The sequence below is a fragment of the Vigna unguiculata genome, chromosome 11, assembly GCF_037176805.1.
Source record: "Vigna unguiculata cultivar grain cowpea cultivar isolate G323 ecotype 2 chromosome 11, ASM3717680v1, whole genome shotgun sequence".
In the NCBI taxonomy this organism is placed as follows: domain Eukaryota; kingdom Viridiplantae; phylum Streptophyta; class Magnoliopsida; order Fabales; family Fabaceae; genus Vigna; species Vigna unguiculata.
In genome coordinates this window covers 46449994-46472769 of record NC_140802.1, presented here as the reverse complement: position 1 = coordinate 46472769, position 22776 = coordinate 46449994, and the positions used below count along the sequence as shown (strand labels likewise).

Below are 22776 nucleotides of genomic sequence, written 5' to 3'. Positions count from 1 at the left end.
TTTTTAATTTATTGAAGTCTCAAATTCATGTTTTGTAAATCTTTTAGATGTTTAACATTGTTAGTTTTTTTTGTTGATTTAATTTTTTTATGTTTAGTTATATTTTAAATTTTAGCAACATCAAACTATAGTTTATTATTTAATTATTTTTAACTTTTAACAATTAAAAAAAAAATGCTGAATGGTGTTCTGAAAACACTTGCAGCAATACTCTTTAAAAAAGGAAGATTGAAAAAGCAACAATACCATTGCAGAAGAGGAACAAAGAAGTCCACTACAGCCCACAAAAGTAGCCCATCCTCAAAAAGGGGCCGTTCAGTCTTGGGCTGCCTCTTTTAGCCCAGTGTTTGTAATTTTTGGGTCAAAAGTTTCTTCCTGCACCTCCATACGTCTCTTCGTACTCTCATTTCATTTTTTGTCCACATTGCCCTTTCAGGATTTTACAATTTGAAGATAAAAATAAATTTCAAATTATACAATTTTAAAGTAATTTATTACTTTTTAATTATATAATTTGTAAACTAAAAAAACAACATTCAAGTAATCCAAAAGAAAAAAACGACTAAGTTTTAAATTCTATAATTCAAAAATCACTTTACTTTTATATTTAGACATGTGATTTGTTTGCATTCGTTAACACAAAAAAAAATCTACTAGTTAGCTTAGCACATAGAATTACAGAAAAAATAAGTTGTGGATAAAAACATAAACATAAAAGAACGTTGAATCCATAGCGAACGTGGAATTAAGAGAACAGAGAACATAAAGCATCATACACCACACAAGCTTGGTCCCAATATCTGTTTCGGCCAATAACCTTTCATTCTTCCATATCTTTATCTTTACATTTTTTTTCTCATTTTTTATTTTTATTTTTATTTTCTATTTTATTTTCTCTTCCTTTCTCTCTCTCAACCAAATTAACTCCCTCCTCATACCATTAATAAACAAATAAAAGGAGGGAAAAAAAAAAAGAAGAGAAAAATCTAATTGTGGTAGCATAGTTATTTGCTTCCACACCAACAGTTTTGTGAGTGAAGTCTTTCCAGTGTGCAGCTGCAGCTGATTCAATGATCCAAAATTTCTAAGCTATTATTAGTGTTGGGGCAATCATCATTCTCCAAATTGTAATTTTTTTTTTTCTGGTACTCCATTTACACAGATGCCATGTACTGTTTGTTTTTTTCCTTATATTTTTTCAGGTTTTGAATTTCCATTGAGAATTGGTTGGGTTCCATTTAGATACTTGCAGCTTTATCTGCTACAGGCTTGTATTCTTGTTTTCATGAAGTATTTTTGAGGGATAGGGGAAATAAACTATTGATCCTCTTTTAACAGAAAATGTTGAGTGATTGATTCATGATTTTTATAGTAACAGTAGTTAATATTAATTTTGTTATTCTTTGATTTTATCAGAAGGATTGGAGAATTTGGGAAGCTTCTGATAGTAATAGGAAGTAGTGACTGGGTTTAGGATCATTGTTATGATTTGATGGTAATCATACATAGTGGCCAGGAAGGGATATAATGGCTAGTGCTGCAGTTATTGGACTCAGTGGAGGAAAGAGGCTTTTGAGTTCATCTTACCATTACTCTGATATTATAGAAAAGCTTTCTTATGGAAGTGACTTTGGATCCACACAGTATCAGATTGTTTCAACAAAATCTGTGATAGTTGCCAAGAAATCATCCAACTGCACTCCAACTTTTCCGGCATCGAACCGGCAGAATCAGTCCATCAAGGCTCTTAAGGAGCATGTTGATGATGCTGGTGCTGCTACCGTTGCGGATCCATGGTTTCAGAGTTTCAGTTCTAGTGACTTAGAAGTGGAAAGCTCAGAAATGGGTTATTCTGTGGAGGCTCTTCTTCTGCTGCAGAAGTCAATGCTGGAAAAGCAATGGAGCCTTTCCTTTGAAAGGGAAGTGCTAACAGAACGTTCTAGTAAATCGAAAATCCGTAGGAAAGTGGCAGCGGTGACATGTTCTGGAGTGTCTGCAAGGCAAAGAAGAATGAATGCCAAGCGGAAGACTGTGGTTAAAACCGGTGGTGCTGTGCAACTGAAGTCCAAAATCAGTCCAGAGCCTCTTCAAAACCGTTTGAAGGGCTATGTGAAAGGAGTAGTGAGTGAGGAATTGCTCTCTCATGCAGAAGTTGTTATCCTATCAGAGAAAATAAAAGTTGGGCTTTCCTTAGAGGAGCATAAATCCAGGTAATTGCATAATTGGTTGATCCTATGATTAACAAAAGTGATGAAGAATCTCTTCTTTTTGCAGTCTGTGACTTTTTGTGTTAAACAATGCAGCATTTTGAAGATTATCTGGATCACTTGAATGGAAGTTTTGTTAATGAAGTTTTAAACCTTATTTTCAACCTTTTATTTGAATCATACTAATCTAAAGGGGAATTAGTAATTGATAATGTAATTGGTAAAGATTATTCTAGTTTGCCTGGCAAAAAGGTCTGCTTTTGTTCTTTGCAACTTGTTATGTAAGGGTATCGTTTTAACAGTTTCATTTTCTTATTACAATCCTGCTGTTTAAAACTCTTGGGTCAATGCTATAACCTTGGTTTTCTAGACAGGTCTATGTTTCATATAATGCATATGACATGACTTTATTAAAAGTTGAACACAGATAACTAATTTGAATTTCTTTTACCTTATTTAATTAATGAAATTCAAATATTTCCTTCCCATCCTCGCAGCTTTCAACAGCTTATAACTGGTGATAGAGGGTGAAATGTTTCAGTTAAGAATTGTCTTAGGATGTAGAAAAGGTTATATAAATCATTAATCACTTATCCACTTCTTATAAATTCATAACATTATAGTCTTTGTTGTAATGAAAAACTTTCATTCTTTATGGTACTTTTTATTTGATTTTACGTGTCTTCATAGAAATTCTGGAATCAGTTTTTGTTTGGCTTCCATTGGCTATGGTTTTACCTCAAAGAGAATGATAGTTGACGGAAACCTTTTATATGAGTTTCAGACTGAAGGAGAGACTGGGATGTGAACCCTCCGACGATGAAATTGCAACTTCATTGAAGATGTCTCGTACTGAACTACGAGAAAAAATGCTAGAGTGCTCTCTGGCAAGAGAAAAGTTGGCTATGAGCAATGTTCGCTTAGTTATGTCTATTGCTCAGAGATATGAAAACTCTGGTGCAGAAATGGGTGACCTTGTTCAGGTGATTATAAACATAGTTCCATTTCACATCCGATTGGCCCTGCTTCTTTCTCTGCTGCAAAATACTCATCTCAATTTCTCTGTAGGGTGGCTTGATTGGACTACTTCGTGGTATTGAAAAGTTTGATTCTTCAAAAGGGTTTAAGATTTCAACTTACGTTTACTGGTGGATACGTCAGGTGAGGTTTTACATTTTTTGCTTCTAGACTCGCCTTCTATATGGTTGATTATCAGACATCTTTATCATTATTTGTTCTTTGAAAAGAAGATGTCATGAGATTCATCCAATTTATTCGTTTAAAATCAATAGAAAGAAGGACCAAATAAGAGAAAATATTGTCATGAAATTTCTTAAAATAGTTTCTGTAAACTGGGTATTATGAAACTTTTATTTTGCATTCAGTATTAAATCTCTGGCAATTCTTGCACTCATATTTATGAATTTGGGTGTGATTGATCAGTTTCATCTGTTGAGAACTGCTATTGTTGTTGGTATTATTAATCAGCTTCACCTATTGGGTGTTCTTGTCATTGCTGATGCAATCAAGTCAAAGTTTTAGGTGTAGAGAATGCATTTTCTGCGTCCCTTTCCATTTTCTTCAGAATCCTATATGATTGCGCTGTTTACATCTCAAATTTGTCCAATCACATGGACACTGTTTTTCTGCTGCAGGGTGTTTCAAAAGCCTTAATTGAGAATTCAAGAACATTAAGATTGCCTGCTCATTTGCATGAGAGATTATCTTTAATCCGCAATGCAAAGTTTAGACTAGAAGAGAGAGGCGTTACTCCAACTATTGATGTAAGTCAGCCAAATTTATAAAAAGAAAGCCTCTGTATCAAATTTTTAAAAAATTTCTGGATATTGGTAGACCAGCCTAAACTGTTTCCTTCTTCTGCAGAGGATTGCAAAACACCTTAACATGTCCCAAAAGAAAGTCAGAAATGCTACTGAGGTAACAAATCATTGAGAACTGCACGATCCTTATTACTGATACTTGATACATGTAATGTCTCTACACTCTATTATCCATTTGTTCACCATGTCTCTATACTCTCTATTGCAGGCAATCAGCAAAACTATCTCGCTTGATAGAGAAGCATTTCCCTCTTTGAATGGCCTACGAGGAGACACTCATCATAGTGTAAGATTTAATACCTTTCTATTTACTAGTCCATCAAGGAAGATCATAAGAGCTACTTTCTTCTTGTTCTTTGCCTTCTGTTTATTTTTTTCAAGAATACCAGTTGTCTCATTTGTGATTTATGCTTTCCACTCCCAGTACATTGCAGATAATCGCGTTGAGAACATCCCGTGGAAGGGAGTAGATGAGTGGGCACTAAAGGTATTTAGGAAAATATTTGAATGAAACTCGGCATTTCATTGTTGTCATGCAGAGAACCGTTTTTCTGTCTATTATCCTCCAATGTTATGTCTGTGATCCCTGAATTTAGACGTAAAATTGAAATTCTTCTTTGTCCAAACTTTGATATATTTTGGTCCTCAAACTTAAAAAATGAATGGATATAATCCTCTTAATCCAACAATGTTAATATTTTTACTTGTTAAATAGCATTCCAAACTAACATTTGAACTAGAACACCGTGTAAATAGCTCAAACGCCAACCTGAATTGGATTAGAAAGACTATATCTATTAATTTTTAAAGTTTGAGGATCAACTGTATCAAAGCTTGGGACAAAGATGAATTCTAATCTTGGATTAATGTTTAGGGATTAAGCACATATTTAAGTCTTAAGTATATGTATACTGATTTGAAATCATTGGATGATTGACGAAATTTCCTCATAGTGGAAAATATGATGACATTCTAAATATTCAAATGCTATAACCTCCATAATGATTAATACCACTTGCAAATATTCACAGGATGAAGTGAACAAACTCATGAATGTGACCCTTAAGGAACGAGAGAGAGAAATTATTCGACTTTATTATGGACTGGGTAAAGAATGTCTTACATGGGAAGACATTAGTAAACGGTGAGTTCAACCACCATTTTCTTTTACTTTTCTTAAATAGCCACACCAACCAAAGTTTTACCAAAATTATGTATCATAAGCTTTTGCAACCCACTCATTACTCTTGTTTTGTTCTCTCTGAAGGATGGGTTTATCAAGAGAAAGAGTAAGGCAAGTTGGACTTGTTGCATTGGAGAAACTAAAACATGCTGCAAGGAAGGGAGAATTGGAGGCAATGCTGTTGAAACATTAAATTGGACTCATCACAGAAATTTGTTACAATGTATATATACAGAGCGGAAGTATGTACCTAGAAATCTCACTTCCTCATTCAAAAAGAGTACAACGATATAAGGGAACATTGAAGATTTGTAAATCCCCTTTAAATATGGTTTTAGTACCAATGAATATGGGTAATTTTGGTTTTAACACTCCAAAAATATTGTTGTTTATGTTCTGATAAATTTCAGTGTATTTTTTAAACTGGTTGTTATATACCATGATATGTATTTAGAAACGTTGAATGAATAATTCATATCACATCATTAATAGACAATGATAGAAATCATTTAAAAAAACTAAAAAAAATTAAAAATAAAATAAAATTCGTGAATAAATATAGAAATATCTTAGGTTGTTTATCCAAGTTAAGTTTTACTTTTAAAAAAATTAAAAAGTTAAAGTTAAAACTGTAAAAAAGGCTCGTTTTTTTAAAAGTGTTGAGTTTAAGATTATTCAAAATGGTATTTAAATCTAATGAGTTTAAGTGAACGTAAATAGTCATTTGATGACATAATTATATATATATATATATATATATATATATATATATATATATATATATATATATATATATGTAACATAAGGTTTAGATTTAGTGGTCTTTATTTTATTGGGATTTTTTTTTATTCGAATGAAAGGATAGTCTAGCTACATAAAAAAATATATTTGAAAAAACTTAGAAATGAAGCCATAGACTTTCAAAAATAAATATTGATCTAAAGAACGGTGCCTATTTGTTTATGCCACCCATTTTTATTCAACACATCGCTCATTTATTTTAATATTTTAAATAATTCTCCACAAGCATTCATCAAACTTTGAAAATGGGTATAATAATCGTTAATTCGGGCTAGATTCGTTCCACTAGACCTGGTAAAAGTATTTCAGTTCAAATCTCAACTTGAGTTTGATAGTAACTTTTCTTTTATTCAAAGTGAATTTCGTCGAAGTTCATGATCAGATTTTAGTTCAAATTAAATTATCAGCTCAACTTAATTTAAGATTATGATTCGGTTATATATTAATTGTTTCATACAAAAATAAATTAATTAAAAAGTATATATATAGTCAGTTTATGATTAAATAATTCAAGTTATGAATAATTTAAATTCACTTCATTTATTAATAAATCCAAATATAGTCAAGTTTACTTATTTAGTTCATTAATTAAGTTGAATGAAGTAGTTAGAAAATTTAAATTCGTTGGGAACTCTAATTTTAGCAAGTCAATGTCATTTTCACTGCTCTCCTCCGTCCAAAATTCAACCCTTAAAAACTTCCTCACACAAACTCCATTGATAATTGAATAAATAATAACTTGATAGAATAATTAATTAATTAATTATTTAATAAGTCTTGAAGACATGCAAAAACTCAAGCAATATTTATATTTCTTAATTTTATGTTTACACTTTTCTAATTTTAAGCTATATATTTTACGTTCCTTATATTCGTTTTTCTATAAAACGAAACGAATTGTTCATGTATTTTATAAATTCACGTTTACTTTATTTTATTTTAAAAAAATTATTTTCTATAATTATTATAACTTTAGATATTTTTTCAATAGTTCACGGAGTAAAGCAGTTCCCACGTGGTGACGTGGCAGTATTATTTTATTTTAATAAATAATAAATAAATATTAAAGTTGGAAAGAGGAGGGAGCGTGAGTTGGCGGTAAGGAAACACAGTTGCAACAATAAAGGGTTAATCCACGTGTATTCTTTTCGAGATACGCGTAATCTCCACCGTCCAATCCCTGCACCTATTCACTCACTCTCTCTCCTCTCTTCTCTTCTCTGTTCTTTTGTTTTTCACTTCATTTTTCTCTCCAATCACAAACAAACAATGCATTCGTTTGTATGCTAAGAATCCAAACTTCAAACCCATGGCCACTTCCTTTCTCTCCACACCTTTCGCTCCTCCTCATCCACGCCACCGTAACCGTTTTCAACAACACTCTCACAGCACCGATTTGCCACAATTCAAACACCTTAACCTCACTCGCTCCTCCTTCCTCCTCACCGTTTCTCCGTCTTCTCACTTCCGACTCTTCGCTTTCCCTCCGCGCCGCTCTAATTTCGCTGTACAAGCTCTCGATTCCGACGCTCCGAACCAGGTACCTCTTCCACTGCGTACTCAATTCGTTGCTTCTTATTCTCGTTGATTAACTCTGAGCACTGTTCGAAGGGATCAGTTAGCGTTGGGAGAAGCCAAAGCTACCAGCAATGGGATTCGCTCACCTCGAAATTCTCCGCCGCCGCCAATATTCCGTTTCTGTTGCTGCAAATGCCGCAAATAATACTCAATGCTCGAAACCTTTTATCCGGAAACAAAACCGCTCTCTCCGCTGTCCCCTGGCTGGTAAACCGTTGCTCGGACTTTTGAGGTTTTGAGATCCGTGAAATTATTGCGTTGATCGAGTTTGTTTACCTTGCAGTGAATAGAGTAACTCATCATTTTAGGTTCGGAAGTGTATGATAGAATATCAGAGAAAACGTGTGATACTGAATTGCGTCTATTTTGTTGAATTACACGAACGTATGTGATTTTCAAGAGAGGTTGTCCTTATATAGCAATTACAGAGATAAGAAGGAAAGGAAACTAACAAATGAATCTGACAACCAGAAAAGTTAACTGAAATTTAAACATATTTCAAAGAAGTCCTTGAATGCAATCAGTCTAATGCACTAGTCCTGAATTAATTAAAATGTGAATACTAACACACATGCACATGCGCATGTATATGTTTCTGTATGTGTGTGTATGGATCAAAACTGTGGCACGTGTTTAAGTTTTTGGATTTAGATGATCAAAAAACTGAAAATTTCATAAACTTATTTGAAATTTACTTGGTTTTAGAAGGACCGATGTAACAGTGCCGTACACTATTAGAGACCAAAATGACGGTTTATTTATTTATTTATTTTCAAAAGTGAAAACTGACTTTGTTTAATTGGATTTTTTAAAAATTATGCTATGACCTGATGTGGGTAAATGACATGGGTGTTAATGCAGGGAATGTTAACTAGTCTGCTTGGGAACCTGTCTCTACTTTCATACTTTGCCAAGAAAAGAGAAAAGGAAGCGATGTTAGTGCAGACATTGGGTGTGGTTTCAACATATGTTGTCCTTGTTCAGCTGGCACTGGCTGAAACCATGCCTTTGCCTTACTTTTTGGCTACTTCAGTTGTTGTGATCTCTGGACTTGTTCTGAATTTCTTGAATTACTTTGGTTTACTAAATGCTGAACTCTGGCGCTTTTGGGAAGATTTCATTACAATTGGGGGTCTTTCAGTGCTTCCCCAAGTAATAGTTCTTTCCTTCTCTGACCCTTGGATCAATACAATTACAACATCATATTAATTTGTAATGAGATTGTCAAGTACTTAGCAGGCGTGCCAATTCACATAATGTCTTTTCATGCATATGGATACACGACTCTATAACTTTTATTACTTATCTCACACTTCCTAATTTCTAATCTGGATGCAGATAATGTGGTCTACATTTGTTCCCTATTTACCTAACAGCATCTTACCTGGGGCAACTTCCTTTGTGATTGCTCTCTTGGCTGTTACATTGGTAATCTTCTTACTCCCTTTGGATTAGCTTTGATTATGGATTAGTGCTAAATCCAGGTTTGCGTACCATACCAATGCTGGTGCTCATACCATCACACCCGTATCAATGCAACACAAAAATCCATTGATTTTTCACATAACTTATTTCACGAACCCATGCAATTGAAGGTAATCCCAAAATGGGATTTTCTAGTTGATGTGATCAAATGGCGTGGTATTTGTTTACTGAAACCAGGAAATTTGAAATTGGGATCTTCTTTCTAGATTGAAACCTGTGGAATTGTAAATAGGCTTTCAGTTTCGATATCATTCTAAACGCTCTGCTCCAAAATTTGCAGGCCAGAACTGGAAAACTTTCTGAGAAAGGTGTGAAATTCGTTGGAGGAATATCTGGATGGACAGCCACACTACTCTTCATGTGGATGCCAGTTTCTCAATTGGTAAACTTTATATTTTAGAATCTTAATTGCATCAAGCTGTGTAATTCAACTTTTATCTCCTGTGTTTGTATTAACCTTTTTATTCTGCCACAGTGGACAAATTATCTCAATCCCGAGAACATGAAAGGCTTGTCAGCTTTTTCGATGCTGCTTGCCATGCTTGGAAATGGGCTTATGCTTCCACGTGCTCTCTTGATTCGTGATTTCATGTGGTAATTATCTTTATTCTGTTGATTCTTGTACTCTATTAATCACAAATTATGGTAATGCCATATTTGCTTCGAGACATGATATCTAAAAGCGGTGTTGTGGTCTAACCCTTCACTCAAGCAAATCCTTCACATTACCCAAAGGTTACTATCTTTTATAACCTGAAAGGAAATTTCCGAAGAAATGTTTGTGTACTTCTCCATACATCTTGAAGCACTATCAAGTATTTTTAAAACGATTGAGAATTATTCTGCAAATTAGTTGACAGCAATTTGAACACTATGCATCATTATCTGAATCACGTAGCAGTACTTATTAACAACTCTTTAGTTAAAGAATAATTTTTGTAGAATCACAATAAAGTGTATAAATTACTCATTACTGAGATTGCCTTGTCGATAATGATGGGTATTGTCATTCAATTTAAATGCTACTTTTAATGATGAGTATTACTTCTACTTGCTTTCCTCCCATGATAACCACTTCAGCAAAAACTTTGCATGTGTTTAACTATGAATTCAATTAACTGTGATGGTAGGTTCACTGGTTCAACGTGGGCTACACTCTTTTATGGATACGGGAATATTGCGTGCCTCTATCTGTGAGTTTTATGTCCAGTTTGTTTACGAGCAAAACATAAAATCAACTGTAAACTAATATCCTTCCTTTTCCAGTTTAAACATTATCAGCAAGGAATTCTTCTTAGCAGCAACTGGTGGTCTGATTTTGTGGATAGGTTCATCTCTTAACCTTATAGCACTCATAAACACGTGTCACTTGTATATATGTTACCATATGTGAGGCAGTGTTATGTCATATTCGGTCATGACCCATGTAGAAAGTCCTTATTTCTCTCATTTATGGAATGATGATTTATTATTACTCCGCAGTTATGAATTAGTCATTGTAGTGCCATGTCTTGAGCGACTTTATTGCATAATCTATGGAATAGGTATTCCCGTCGGGAACATAATCCGTTTTTAGTGTAGTTATATATCTTGTCTTCGTGAATCATAATCAACAATAAGGTGTTATAACTCTTTTATGTATTTGTAGAGATAAATAAAAATTGCATCACCTTTTCCCAATTGTAACAAACATAATTTCGTTTTCTCTCTATGACAGGAACGACTTTCTGGAGAGACAGTGTAGTTCATGGTTACAGCTCACCCTTGGCTTCTATCCGTGACTTGATTGGATCGTGAACAATGACGTGGATCTTGATCAGAAATTTTGGAGAGATCAAAGTCAAAATTTACATACGTTTATTATAAACTCTTCACTTGTAATTATTTAAATATTAAAAAAAGTATATCTCGTTAGTATCATTCTTCAAAATATGTAAAAAGAAATAGGATGTCTTGTTTTCACTTTTATATTTATTTATTTTTATCATGTTTAAAGAATGAATCTATTATTTTAAAAATAAAAATAATTTATTAAATTTTAATAAAAATTTGAAAGACGTAATTATTAAAAAAAAATTATGATAATTAAGTCAATTAAAAATATTATGAAAAATATATTTTTTTATGTTCATAAAATAATAAATTTGAGAGAAATATATTTATTAAATTAATCTTTAGCTATAATTTAAATTTATATTTCAAAATCATGAATGATATATATATATATATATATATATATATATATATATATATATATATATATATATATATATAGGTAGGTAGATAGATAGATAGATAGTGTTTGTTCTTCTAATATTTGAACATTTTGTGGTAATGAGTACAATGGCCGGGATATATAAAGTATTTAATTCATCAAAAGAGCTATTACAGATATAAACCAATGAAGAATGCACAAACCATTACTATTTTTTATTTCTGAAATTTATAATATCTTAATTTATTATTCAGCAAATAATATATATTATGTCTAACCGTCTAATAATAAACACTCTGGTACTGTGTATATATTATGTACAATATTATATACACTCGTACTGTGTAAATATTATGCATAATATTATATTAGTGATATATTAGACATAATATTATATACACTCGTAGTGTGTATATATTATGCACAATATTATATTAATGATGATGGAGTAATATTTTTAAGTTAATATATGACATAAATTTTATTTGTATTAAAAATAAAATAAAATTAATGAAGAAAAAAGAAAATAATTATTGATGTGCTAAGTAGAAAAAAAAAAGTTAAACAGTTTCATAAAAAAATATAAAAAAGTAATGATTAATTTTTAAAATTTTAATAATTAATTATATTATAAAAGATAAAATTTGAATTATAAAATGTGAAAAAAATAGAAAATCTTTTAAATGTAGTTATAGATATAACAACTGTGTACACATAAATCTTTTAGTTGTTAGGCATTCATTTTATAAAACTTTATCTAATAGATAAGAATATTATATATCGAAAAGAATATTGATAAGAATATTATATATTGATAAGAATATTTCATACACATAAAATACTGAAATCATATCTTATCAAAACAATCAATTTAAATAGATAATATTATGTCCAAAATGCTATAAACAAATTGAAATTAGAAAAAAAAAAACTCAATGATATATTTTTTTTCAAATCCATATATCTTGTCTAAATATTTTAGTTATTGAATGATTTATTTTTATTAAATTTTATTTAATAGATGAGATTATTTATTATGCATTAACAACAGGATTTATATTTTTTATACTTTAAATGATAAATATATTATCTAAATTTAACTATAAAATAAAGAAAATTTTTACTTTTTTAAATTTATATAACTTACGTAGATATTCTAGTTATTGATGATTTATCTTACAAGAAAATATTCAATAGATAATATTATTTTATCCTATCCATAAAAAAAAATATGAGATTTCTTTTTATTGTATACTTTAGATACCTATTGTATAGTTGATTAAGATTTAATTTTGATAGATAAGATTTTATCTGTCATTTAAATAGAAGATAAAAATATTTTTTTATATATATGTATACATAGTAATATTATTTTACACTATAAATACTGTGATAATTTTTCAACAAATTGCTCACTTCAGTCTTGTGTTTTTGTATCACTACAGCACCTAATCAGTAAATTGGGGGTTACAGTCTCACTGCGTTATAAGTTTGAGAAATCAATTACTTGTTCGTCCAAGTAATAACAAAGGTATTTACAATTGTTTCATGTTAGTAATGCTAGTAATGAACGATAACAAATATTTGTTTTCAATTGTATCTCGATATTTCTTTCTTTGGTGGAACGAATGCTAGTAATGAATGAATGGTTATGTTATTTGTTAAATTTGACTTGTTCATCAAATAGACATGACATAACAAATAAATATGGCATTGCTATAATTAAAAAAAAAACTCATTTTTAAAATAATAAAATAAAAATATGATCATTTCAAATTGTGAAATTAAACTAAAAAATAATTATTATGGTAATGAAAAAAAATATTTAACCTATTATAATTAATTTATTGAGAAAGTTAAATATATTTTTTGTCGCTTAACTTTGAGTGAAAATTAGAATTAGTTTGTATTTAAATCTTTTGTCCAATTTAACTTTAGAAATATGTGAATTAAGATATTTTATCTAAACTTTTTTAAATTTATTTGATGTTATACACATATTTCATAATAGGATTTGAGTTATATACACAATTTGACATATTTTAAGTTTAATGTTAGCTGGAAAAAATGTTTGAAATGTCAACGGTTAAGATGACTAAATTTACACATTTTAAATATGAAAAATTAAATTAATTCAAAATTTAAAAAAAGGTCTAATTTCAATTTTCACATGAGAAAAAAATATTTAACCTTTATTTAAACATAAACAAAACAATTTAATGAATTAAAGAGAATTTCACAAAATACAGTATGAAACTACATTCTTTCAATAAAACTAGAAGATTAATATTTGGCTAATTATTTATTGTTATACATCAGAAAGAAAATGTTGGGATGTTTAGTATGAATTCAATTATATCTTTTAACAAAGTAAATTGTTGATATAACGGTTCATACAAAATATATCAAGTTACAATGTAATTAAAATATGAAGTTCATTTGATATTTATGATAATATAGGTGCATATATTTTAAATTAAATAATGATAACATAATCAAATAGAGATAATTGAAAACAGAGAGACCGAATTAAAAAAAATCATTATAATAGGAAAATAAAACAATTTTACCTGTTTTAGTTAATTTATTGATATTTGAATTCCCAGAAATAGCGCAAGTCGATGAATTAAATAAAAATTCATAAATACACTGTAAAAGTACATTTTTCAACAAAATTAGAAGATTAATCTTTGACTAATTATTTGTTAGTATACATTAATTATATCTTTTAATAAAGTAATCTGTTGATATAATTTTGAGTACGAAATAAATTGTGTTATGTTAAAATTACTAAAAAAAGTGAATTTCATTTAATATTTATGTGCATATTTTTCAATTCAAAAATCGGACACAAGTTGATAAGATAAGATCTTATTTTATCTGCTACAATCAAACTAATCTAAGATATTAGAAGACGAAAACATAAAGCCGCAAAATATTTTTTTATCTTTGTTTAAGATTTTTTTTGGAATGGGCCGAAACCATGGAAGTTGGGCCTGAAGAGAAGTAACAGACCCATTTGCAGAAACCACGGAAGTTGGGCCTGAAGAGAAATAACAGGTCCATTCGCAGAAACCACGGAAATTGGGCCTGAAGAGAAGTAACAGGCCCATTTGCCGGAGAAAAGATAAAGGAAGAGTATAAGGGAGGTAAGGAGGAAAAACGTTAGCTGAAACAAAGTAACCGGACACAAAAAAACACACACCCCAATCTGACATCTGTGTTTTTTTGTAAGTAAATTTGTATTCTATCGTATTGCTCCACCCTATATCTCATCCGAAATTCGCCGAGTCGAGTTCGACTCACCCACCCTAACTCGTTCTCTCTCCTCCTTCGCCTTTGGTTCTATCTGTGAGCTACCCACCCTGCCACTATTTTTCCTCCACCTTCACCCACCCTCATTCGCATCCTTTTCGGTAATCAATCGTTTTTTTCTATTTCATTCTTCACTTCTTATTACTTTCTGCAATTGCTGCTTCTATCGATTCTCTATCATCCTTTCTCTTTCGCTGCAATTTCTTCTCGATCTTTCTTTCCCCAGCATTTTCCCTTTCCCCCTTTTACCTTTTTGCATGTTCTTGTTCTTGTTGCTTTTATCCCCTTGCTCCTCACATCACAATACGACATAAACCTCAACTTTCGTGGTTGCTTCTTTCCTGGTCGAAATTTAAGATTGAGATTTTTACATGTGCGTGCGTGAGTGCGTGCGTATTCGGGATTTTTGGATAAAACCCTCGTATTCTCAGCTGTTGTAGAGAATAATAATAATAACAGGCTTTGACGAGCTTGGTAATGAGTTCTTGGCTTTCTTTTGCTTCCGGCGGTCTAATGTGGTCTTTCATCATTTCTTGGCTTTGAGCTTTTGATTTTGAACTGGTTTGTGTGTTTTTTTACTGGAATCTGATACTGCCTAGGGAAGTAGCTTGTTTATTCTTTCAACCTTTCTGTTGTTTTTGATGCAATCCCGAGTTGCTGTCCTTTTGTTTTGCTTTAATCGTATGTTGTTGTCGGGGTTTTTATTTTTCTTTATGTATGTGAGCAAGTGTGATTGATAGGGCATTCTTCTTGGTTCAATTGGGCGGCATATGCCAGTGCTACACGGTCAGGACGTAGCTCATCATGAATTTTTATCAATATTTTAATGTTGTTATTTTCAACAGTTTGAATGGGAAGTGCTGGGATAGGTTTTCAATTTCCTCATTCAGATGACAGCGGGATTTGAATAGTTATTTTGATCTATGCCAGTGTATGGATTAGGTTATTTTCCCTTTTCTATTGCAATCGAAACCCCTTGTCTGTATAGTTCTGTACAAATGATGATTCCTTGGTGACGTCACTTTGTGTTTGCTTTGGAAATTTAAAACTTGAAGTTTGATGATTAATTTGAAACTTCATATTTTTTATCCAGAATTTGTATCTGATGTACATGCCAACACTTTCCATAGTTGAATAATGGCTGTTGAGACTTCTGATAAACCGAATTTACCTCATGATTTTGACGACGAAGATGATGCACCGATAATTTACAAAAGGTTTTCAAGTAAGAAAAATCAATCACATTCAGAAGCAAGGAAGTCAAGTACTCACATTCATGATGGACAGTCATATAGACAGGCTGCTAATGCACCTTCTTCGAATGGCCAGACTTCTAGCATGCAGAAAGGTAATACTGCCCCATCTCTTAAGCCATCAGCCATGAAGCCTTCTGTAGGTATCTCAAGAGCTCCAAATTCTGTTGGCAACACCTCCTCTGTGAAGTTGCCTGTAGCAAATTCAAAATCGATTTCATTAGCAGATAAGCAGAAAATGTCCATTGATGTCAAGGTGGAACCAAAATCTACTGAACACAGTGGTAAAGGTTTATGTGAAGATTCAGAAGATGACGAGGATGATAAACCGTTGAGTTTTAGGTTGAAAAATTCTAACCATAATAACAAAGTGACGTCTGTTGTCAAGAAATCTTATGAAGACTCTGATGATGATGATGATGTCCCTTTGGCAAAAAAGTTACCTCGTAGTATCAATTTGGGAACTAGCAGTAACCATGACGACTCTGACAAGAAGCCTATTTCTAAAATTCAGAAAGAGCGACAAAATGGTTCTGGGACGAGTATTAAGCAGGATAGGCCATCTCCATTGCCAGCTAAAAGACCACTAGATAATAGCAATTCCTTGCAACCTTCTGTTAAGAAGCCCAAGGTCTCAGCTTCAGATGCATCTATCAAAACTAAGCTAGTCTCTGAGAAACGTGAGCTGAAGACAGAGGATGATGATGATGATGATGATATGCCTATTTCCCAGAGAATAAAGAAACAAACCATAACAGGTGATAAATCATCTTCCACGAAGAAGGTGCTTACAAAGGTTTCTAAAGTTAACAAGTCTAGTTCGAAACCTTTCAAGAAACAGACCAAGAAGATAGTTAAGAAATCAGGCGGTGGTTCAGAATATTCCAAATCTAGCAAACTTCTTCCTAGCTCTGGTGATGGGCAGAAAAAATGGACTACTTTGGTTCACAATGGTGTCATTTTCCCACCTCCTTACCAGCAGCACGGGGTAAAGATGCTCTATAAGGGGAGGCCAGTTGATTTGACTCCTGAGCAAGAGGAGGTAGGATTTTATCTCCAAAGGCACTTCAGATTTTGGTTGACTGTTTCCTTACCTTTTTCGATGAAATGAGATTGGTTAAGTACTTTATGTGCAAGTTTATTTTTAAATTCTCTTGAGCTTTTTACCATATTATATTATTTTTCAGGTTGCTACAATGTATGCAGTCATGCGAGATACGGAGTACATGCAGAAAGATAAGTTCAAGGATAATTTCTGGAATGACTGGCGAAAGATTCTTGGAAGAAATCACGTAATCCAGAACTTGAAAGACTGTGATTTCACTCCAATATATGACTGGTACCAAGGTGTGAAGGAAAAGAAGAAGCAAATGACCAGCGAAGTAAGTTTGTCATTTGTTACATTACACACTTGACAATAGTAGAAATGTACATATTGGAGCATTGTCTGTTTTTTAAGCAGATTTTTTATTATTTTCAAAGTGAGAAGGACAAGAGTAAGCAAATGACCCCTCATAATGCAGTTTAAATGACCCTTTATACTGCAATTTTAATTTATTTTACGAAAGAGGCACAGCTCACATGGGGAAGTTGCAGGAAGGACCACAGAAAATTCTCACTGTAGGAATAACAGAATTTGCAAATAGCAAAATGGCAGGGAAAGTGAGTTTTCTTCAAAAGAAGACAGTGGACTGTGTGCAGCAAGGGTAGATAGACATTTAGTGGAAAATTTAGGGATAATATTGTCTGTATTTATTTTTCTTTCCTTTACTGTATTCAGAAATGTGTTTTCTGTAAGATCTTCTTTGGGGGTTGACACTAGGAAAGATTGTTTTAGTGTAATGCAGAAATATTCTATGCACATGTCTTTTTCCATACCCTATTTGTTCTGAGTTAGCCTGAGAAGTTTATTCTTGTCTTGTCTTGTTTATTTTATTTTATTTTTTATTATTTATTCCCTTTTTCTCCTCTTTATGCAGGAGAAGAAGAATTTGAAGGAAGAGAAAATGAAACAAGAGGAGAAATACATGTGGGCTATGGTAGATGGTGTTAAAGAGAAGGTTTAATTCTCTCTCTCTCTCTCTCTCTCTCCCTCTCTAATTTGTGTAGATTTCTATCTTAAAATTTTCCTACAGACTTTATGAACTGTAATCAGGTCATTATATTTTTGTTGTGGGAGAATTATTTATGTTTCCTTCTCTTGTAGTTGTTGAGTTATTGTTATTGTGGTTGGATATTGACCTACAGACTTTATGCTAGATTGGTTTGTGAAGTTATTAATGCAGACCAGAACATTGTCAGTCACCATCATGTTGCCAATTTAATTTAGACAAGTTTACACCGACTTTGGGCCATGTGTATATCATACCTTAGTGTTCAAATTTTGTGCATAAACCATGCTGTTAGGGGAATATAAAGTGACATTATTAATTACACATGGTTTACTAAAGGTTCAACAGAATCTAATAGTGTTGTAACTGAGTCACGTGAAATTTTTTTCTGGTATTTAAATAAAATTTGAATTTCCAGGGATTAGTTGCACTTCGACAAACCATAAAGGTTTAATATGCGCGAGGTATAAAGTTGAAGAGCTTAATTTAAAATTATTCTAACTTTTCATGTAAATTTAATTTCCATTCTGCCATTAGTGGTACACGTTTTTTGCTGAATAATTGGCTCTGTAAGGATACACTATATCTTTCTTTCCATAAAATTGTGTTTCTGTATGCTTTAAAGTATTTGGAAAATGGTTGTTTTTAAGGGAGCTGTATGTGCTTGAAGCTCCACTTTTTTCTCCTCTTTAATTTTGTGGCATTCTATTCTCAATCTTTTTTCAAATGTACTCTTTAGGAATTGTTTAACTGTTGACTAATTTTTATCTAATCTTTGCTTTTAGGTTGGGAATTTTAGAGTTGAACCACCAGGATTGTTCCGAGGCCGAGGAGAGCACCCCAAGGTTGTTATAATAGCTGTTACTGGAACAAGATAGACTTATTTTTTCTGATACAGTGGTTTTATATATCGTGACTTCAACTCGGGATTTTGACTGGCTTCTAAAGTTTATAAAGTATACGTATTGACTGTAATTTATTTTGCTAGATGGGAAAATTGAAAAGACGGATTCATCCAGGTGACATCACAATTAATATTGGAAAGGATGCCCCAATTCCTGAATGTCCTATTCCTGGGGAAAGGTATTACTCCAATTATTTCACTAGTGAAGAAATTTAAAAGAATATTGAATATGCTACCTACTTGAAACCAGTTTTTCTAATCATTAGTTGTCTAACCTTGGCAGGTGGAAGGAGATAAGACATGATAATACAGTTACTTGGTTAGCCTATTGGAGTGACCCTATAAATCCAAAGTTATTCAAGTATGTGTTTCTGGCTGCAAGTAGTTCTTTGAAGGGGCAAAGTGACAAGGAAAAGTATGAGAAAGCTAGGATGTTAAAGGTGCTTTGATGCTGTGTTCGCCAGCTTAGTGAATTTCATGTTTTTTGTTGGATAGTTTGGGATGACATTTTAAAGGACATTTCTGATTATTTTAGTTATTGACTTCTTGGTGCAGGATTATATAGAGAACATTAGGTCTGCATACACAAAAGATTTTACCAATAAAGATATTACTAAGCTGCAAATTGCTGTTGCTACTTATCTTATTGATAAACTAGCTCTGAGGGCTGGCAATGAGAAGGTATTATGTTGGTATATGTACTTATACACTCATTTGTTCTAACAGAAAGTTGCCTTCAACAAAGCATACATTTGTGTACATGATGTCAAGACACAGAAATGCATACTTTGCTAGTATTTGATTCTTTTTTTTTCAATTGGACTCTTAAGATCTTGCTAATTTCTTTAAATTACCCATATATCTAAAGAATTAATTAATCATTTACTACTTGAATATTTTGTTTTTACGTTCATGTTTATAATATCTATATCTGTATCTATGTGTATATAATAGAATCTGACTTGGCAAAGGAAGGTAGACTGAGTAAAGTTATCGGTTGTCACTATGAAGTCTGGCTTGTTAACCTGAGTAAATTTGGACAAAATTTCCTAAAGAAATTTATTTTATGTAAGCCTTTGTTAGTAAATGCCAAGGAAGTATTCTTAGCCTCAACTACTCTTATGTGTGAAAGTTTCCTTTGAACTATATTAATATCTTATACTTCTTTATAGACAAACATAGAGGTGAATTACATTATTTAAATTTGTTGAAATAACTTGTTCTTCATATTCAGCTTCCATAATGTGTTTGCATTTGTTCATAGTAGATGATTATTTTTATTTTAGTTGTTAAATTTTGGTATTTCTTAATTGCATTTCTTCAGGATGACGATGAAGCTGATACTGTTGGTTGCTGCACATTAAAAGTAGAGAATGTGACAAGAGAACCTCCCAACAAATTGAAGGTTTTTGGGTTCTAATTATTTTTACTTTGCTCTGTATTATGGTTGATGAGTTTTAAATCCTTCAGGGTTTTTTCTAAGTTTAGTAGTCCTTCCCAGATTGTTTTAATGGTAGCCTCCCTTGATTATTATATTTGTTAGTAACTTTGTTACCTCTGTTTTTTGCAGTTTAACTTCCTTGGTAAAGATTCTATCAAGTATGAAAATACAGTTGAGGTTGAGCTTCCTGTATATAATGCAATATTGAAGTTACAAAAAGGTGGGAAATTAGCCATTAATTTTATGTTTTGAGCATGTGATTGTAGCACTTAATTATTTTTCCCATGTAATATTCAGATAAACGTCCTGGTGATGATCTCTTTGATAAGCTGGATACAAGTAAATTAAATGCCCATCTGAAGGAACTCATGCCCGGTCTAACAGCAAAAGTCTTCCGTACATTCAATGCATCAATCACATTGGATAATATGGTACAAGTTGATTTGAAAATTCCCGATATTCACATTCCTTGTAGATAAAATAAAGAAAATGGAAAAAAGCTAATTCTCTTGTTCTGTTATATACCGTTCTTATGTAATCTCTGCATCAATATACATTGTTATTTGATTAATTTTGGAATTTTTTAATGTGGGACCTCCCACCTCCTAATAAAATAGCTAATATAGCATGTCTTATTAGAGAGCAAGATACCAAAGCCTCTTATTTCTACGCCTTCAGAATTTTCTGTGTTCAGGGTTTTATCAAAACTTTTCCATACATTTAGTATGCAATACAATGACTCCGTACAAATACTAAATTGCACGCCATTGTAAAACTGTGCTTCTCTTCAAATTGTTATGTCATTTAAATGTCTTAAAAAATCTCATGATATCAATATGCCCTAAAGTCAAACATATGCTTATTCGATTATGTATATACAATGATTTCCTTTATTGGATATATTATAGACTTACATGGTTTTTATGGAATTTTGTGAGGACAGTTAAATCAAGAAACTAAAGATGGAGATGTTGGGGAGAAAATTGTTGTTTATCAGCATGCAAATAAACAGGTGATTTGGCTAAAGCATGTTGCTTAGTTTTATACCTACGATATTACATGTTAGTATTTTTATTTTTCACATTTAAGTTGTAATGACTTGTGTCTTTCATAACAGGTTGCTATCATTTGCAATCATCAACGTAGTGTTTCAAAATCTCATGATGCACAAATGTCAAAGTTAACTGAAAAAATTGATGAACTTCAGGTATTTATAATAATAATATCTTAAAATTGTTCATATGGGATTGTGTTGGTCTGGGTGTCCCATTAACACAGTTATATGTGGCTTACCTTTACCTGTAGGCTGTTCTGAAGGAGCTGAAAACGGATTTAGACAGGGCAAGGAAAGGAAAGCCGCCTTCAAAGAGTTCAGATGGAAAGACAAAAAAGAACTTGACTCCTGAAGTGTAATTTAGCTTTTCGTAACTTCCTTAATTGATTGTTTAAACATGATGTATGATTGTGGTTTATGTAATCTACAGGCTAGAGAAAAAGATATCTCAAACCAATGCAAAAATTGAGAAGATGCAACGTGATATGAAGACAAAGGAAGATTTAAAAACTGTGGCATTAGGCACATCCAAGATAAACTACCTTGACCCTAGGATTACAGTTGCCTGGTGCAAGCGGCATGAGGTTCCTATTGAAAAGGTGCTGGCTTCTTCCTTGTTTAGATTATGTTATTAGTATTCGTTGCGTTTTCAATTTCTAGAATCAGGGTTGATCTGATAGGAGGACCATGTTCAGTCCCAAATTTTTTTAAGTTTATTTAAATAATTACAAAATTTGTTTTTTGGCACCCGTAAAATATTTTAAAGGGTCTTACTTGATCCATATAATGTTTTTCTTTTCTTATATACTATTCTTGTACTCACAGCAATTATGTAGTATTTTGTTCAGAAGAAAATTTAGTTACATATTATGTCTGTGGAAATATACATTTTTCTTACTGTATAATGCATGTGGAATTTTACATTTTCTTTATGGTCATTTATTCATTCTTTTGCCCTACTTTAAGCTATAGTTTTGGCTTTTCCGTCTGGAAATTTATATATTTCTTGAGTTACTTGCCTGAAATGTTACAGATTTTCAACAAATCTCTGCTGGCGAAATTCTGTTGGGCAATGGATGTGGATCCTGACTTCAGATTCTGAGAACTAAAGAATGGAGAGCTATGTTGTGATGCTGGGGAAAAACAGTTCTTTTTTACTTATTTATTTTCTATAAAAATGATTTTTTCTATTTTGTCAATTTTAACGGAAATTGATGTTGTAAGTCCATCTAATCTAATTATGGGGTGAGTTTCCCCTTTTCTTCTTCATTGACCAGTTTTATACTTAAACTCTTAACCATTCATAGTCATGATTTTAATGTGATACCCATTCCCAAACCTGCAAAATGAGGTATAATTTCGTTCTTTATTTAATTTAGTAGTTTTTG

General features: G+C 32.0%; 3 protein-coding genes across 4 annotated transcripts; all 3 read left to right on the top strand.

Annotated features, from left to right (window-relative positions):
• Positions 1–879: 879 nt before the first annotated feature.
• SIGA (sigma factor A) lies at positions 880–5654 on the top strand. 2 transcript variants are annotated; one of them, XM_028056274.2, is made up of 10 exons: positions 880–1127; positions 1417–2210; positions 2992–3190; positions 3276–3368; positions 3863–3991; positions 4092–4145; positions 4257–4334; positions 4473–4535; positions 5080–5192; positions 5316–5654. In XM_028056274.2, exons 2-10 carry the CDS (start codon positions 1528–1530, stop codon positions 5422–5424), a joined length of 1521 nt encoding a protein of 506 aa, XP_027912075.1. In that variant the 5' UTR covers positions 880–1127; positions 1417–1527; the 3' UTR covers positions 5425–5654. The 2 variants fall into 2 exon arrangements, with proteins under 2 accessions (XP_027912075.1, XP_027912076.1); XM_028056275.2 differs by having other exon boundaries at positions 980–1145.
• A 1622-nt stretch (positions 5655–7276) lies between these two features.
• LOC114168577 (maltose excess protein 1, chloroplastic-like) lies at positions 7277–11057 on the top strand. The gene is made up of 9 exons (XM_028053459.2): positions 7277–7572; positions 7644–7817; positions 8472–8762; positions 8949–9038; positions 9376–9477; positions 9571–9689; positions 10226–10288; positions 10362–10423; positions 10813–11057. Exons 1-9 carry the CDS (start codon positions 7342–7344, stop codon positions 10890–10892), a joined length of 1212 nt encoding a protein of 403 aa, XP_027909260.1. The 5' UTR covers positions 7277–7341; the 3' UTR covers positions 10893–11057.
• Positions 11058–14495: 3438 nt separating this feature from the next.
• On the top strand, positions 14496–22657 carry LOC114169178 (DNA topoisomerase 1 alpha-like). The gene is made up of 16 exons (XM_028054216.2): positions 14496–14726; positions 15719–16920; positions 17066–17260; positions 17858–17938; positions 18775–18834; positions 18978–19072; positions 19177–19333; positions 19449–19574; positions 20218–20298; positions 20464–20554; positions 20632–20765; positions 21278–21346; positions 21452–21541; positions 21640–21743; positions 21819–21987; positions 22422–22657. The coding sequence occupies exons 2-16, from the start codon at positions 15763–15765 to the stop codon at positions 22488–22490; spliced, it is 2679 nt and encodes an 892-aa protein (XP_027910017.1). The 5' UTR covers positions 14496–14726; positions 15719–15762; the 3' UTR covers positions 22491–22657.
• Positions 22658–22776: the final 119 nt, after the last annotated feature.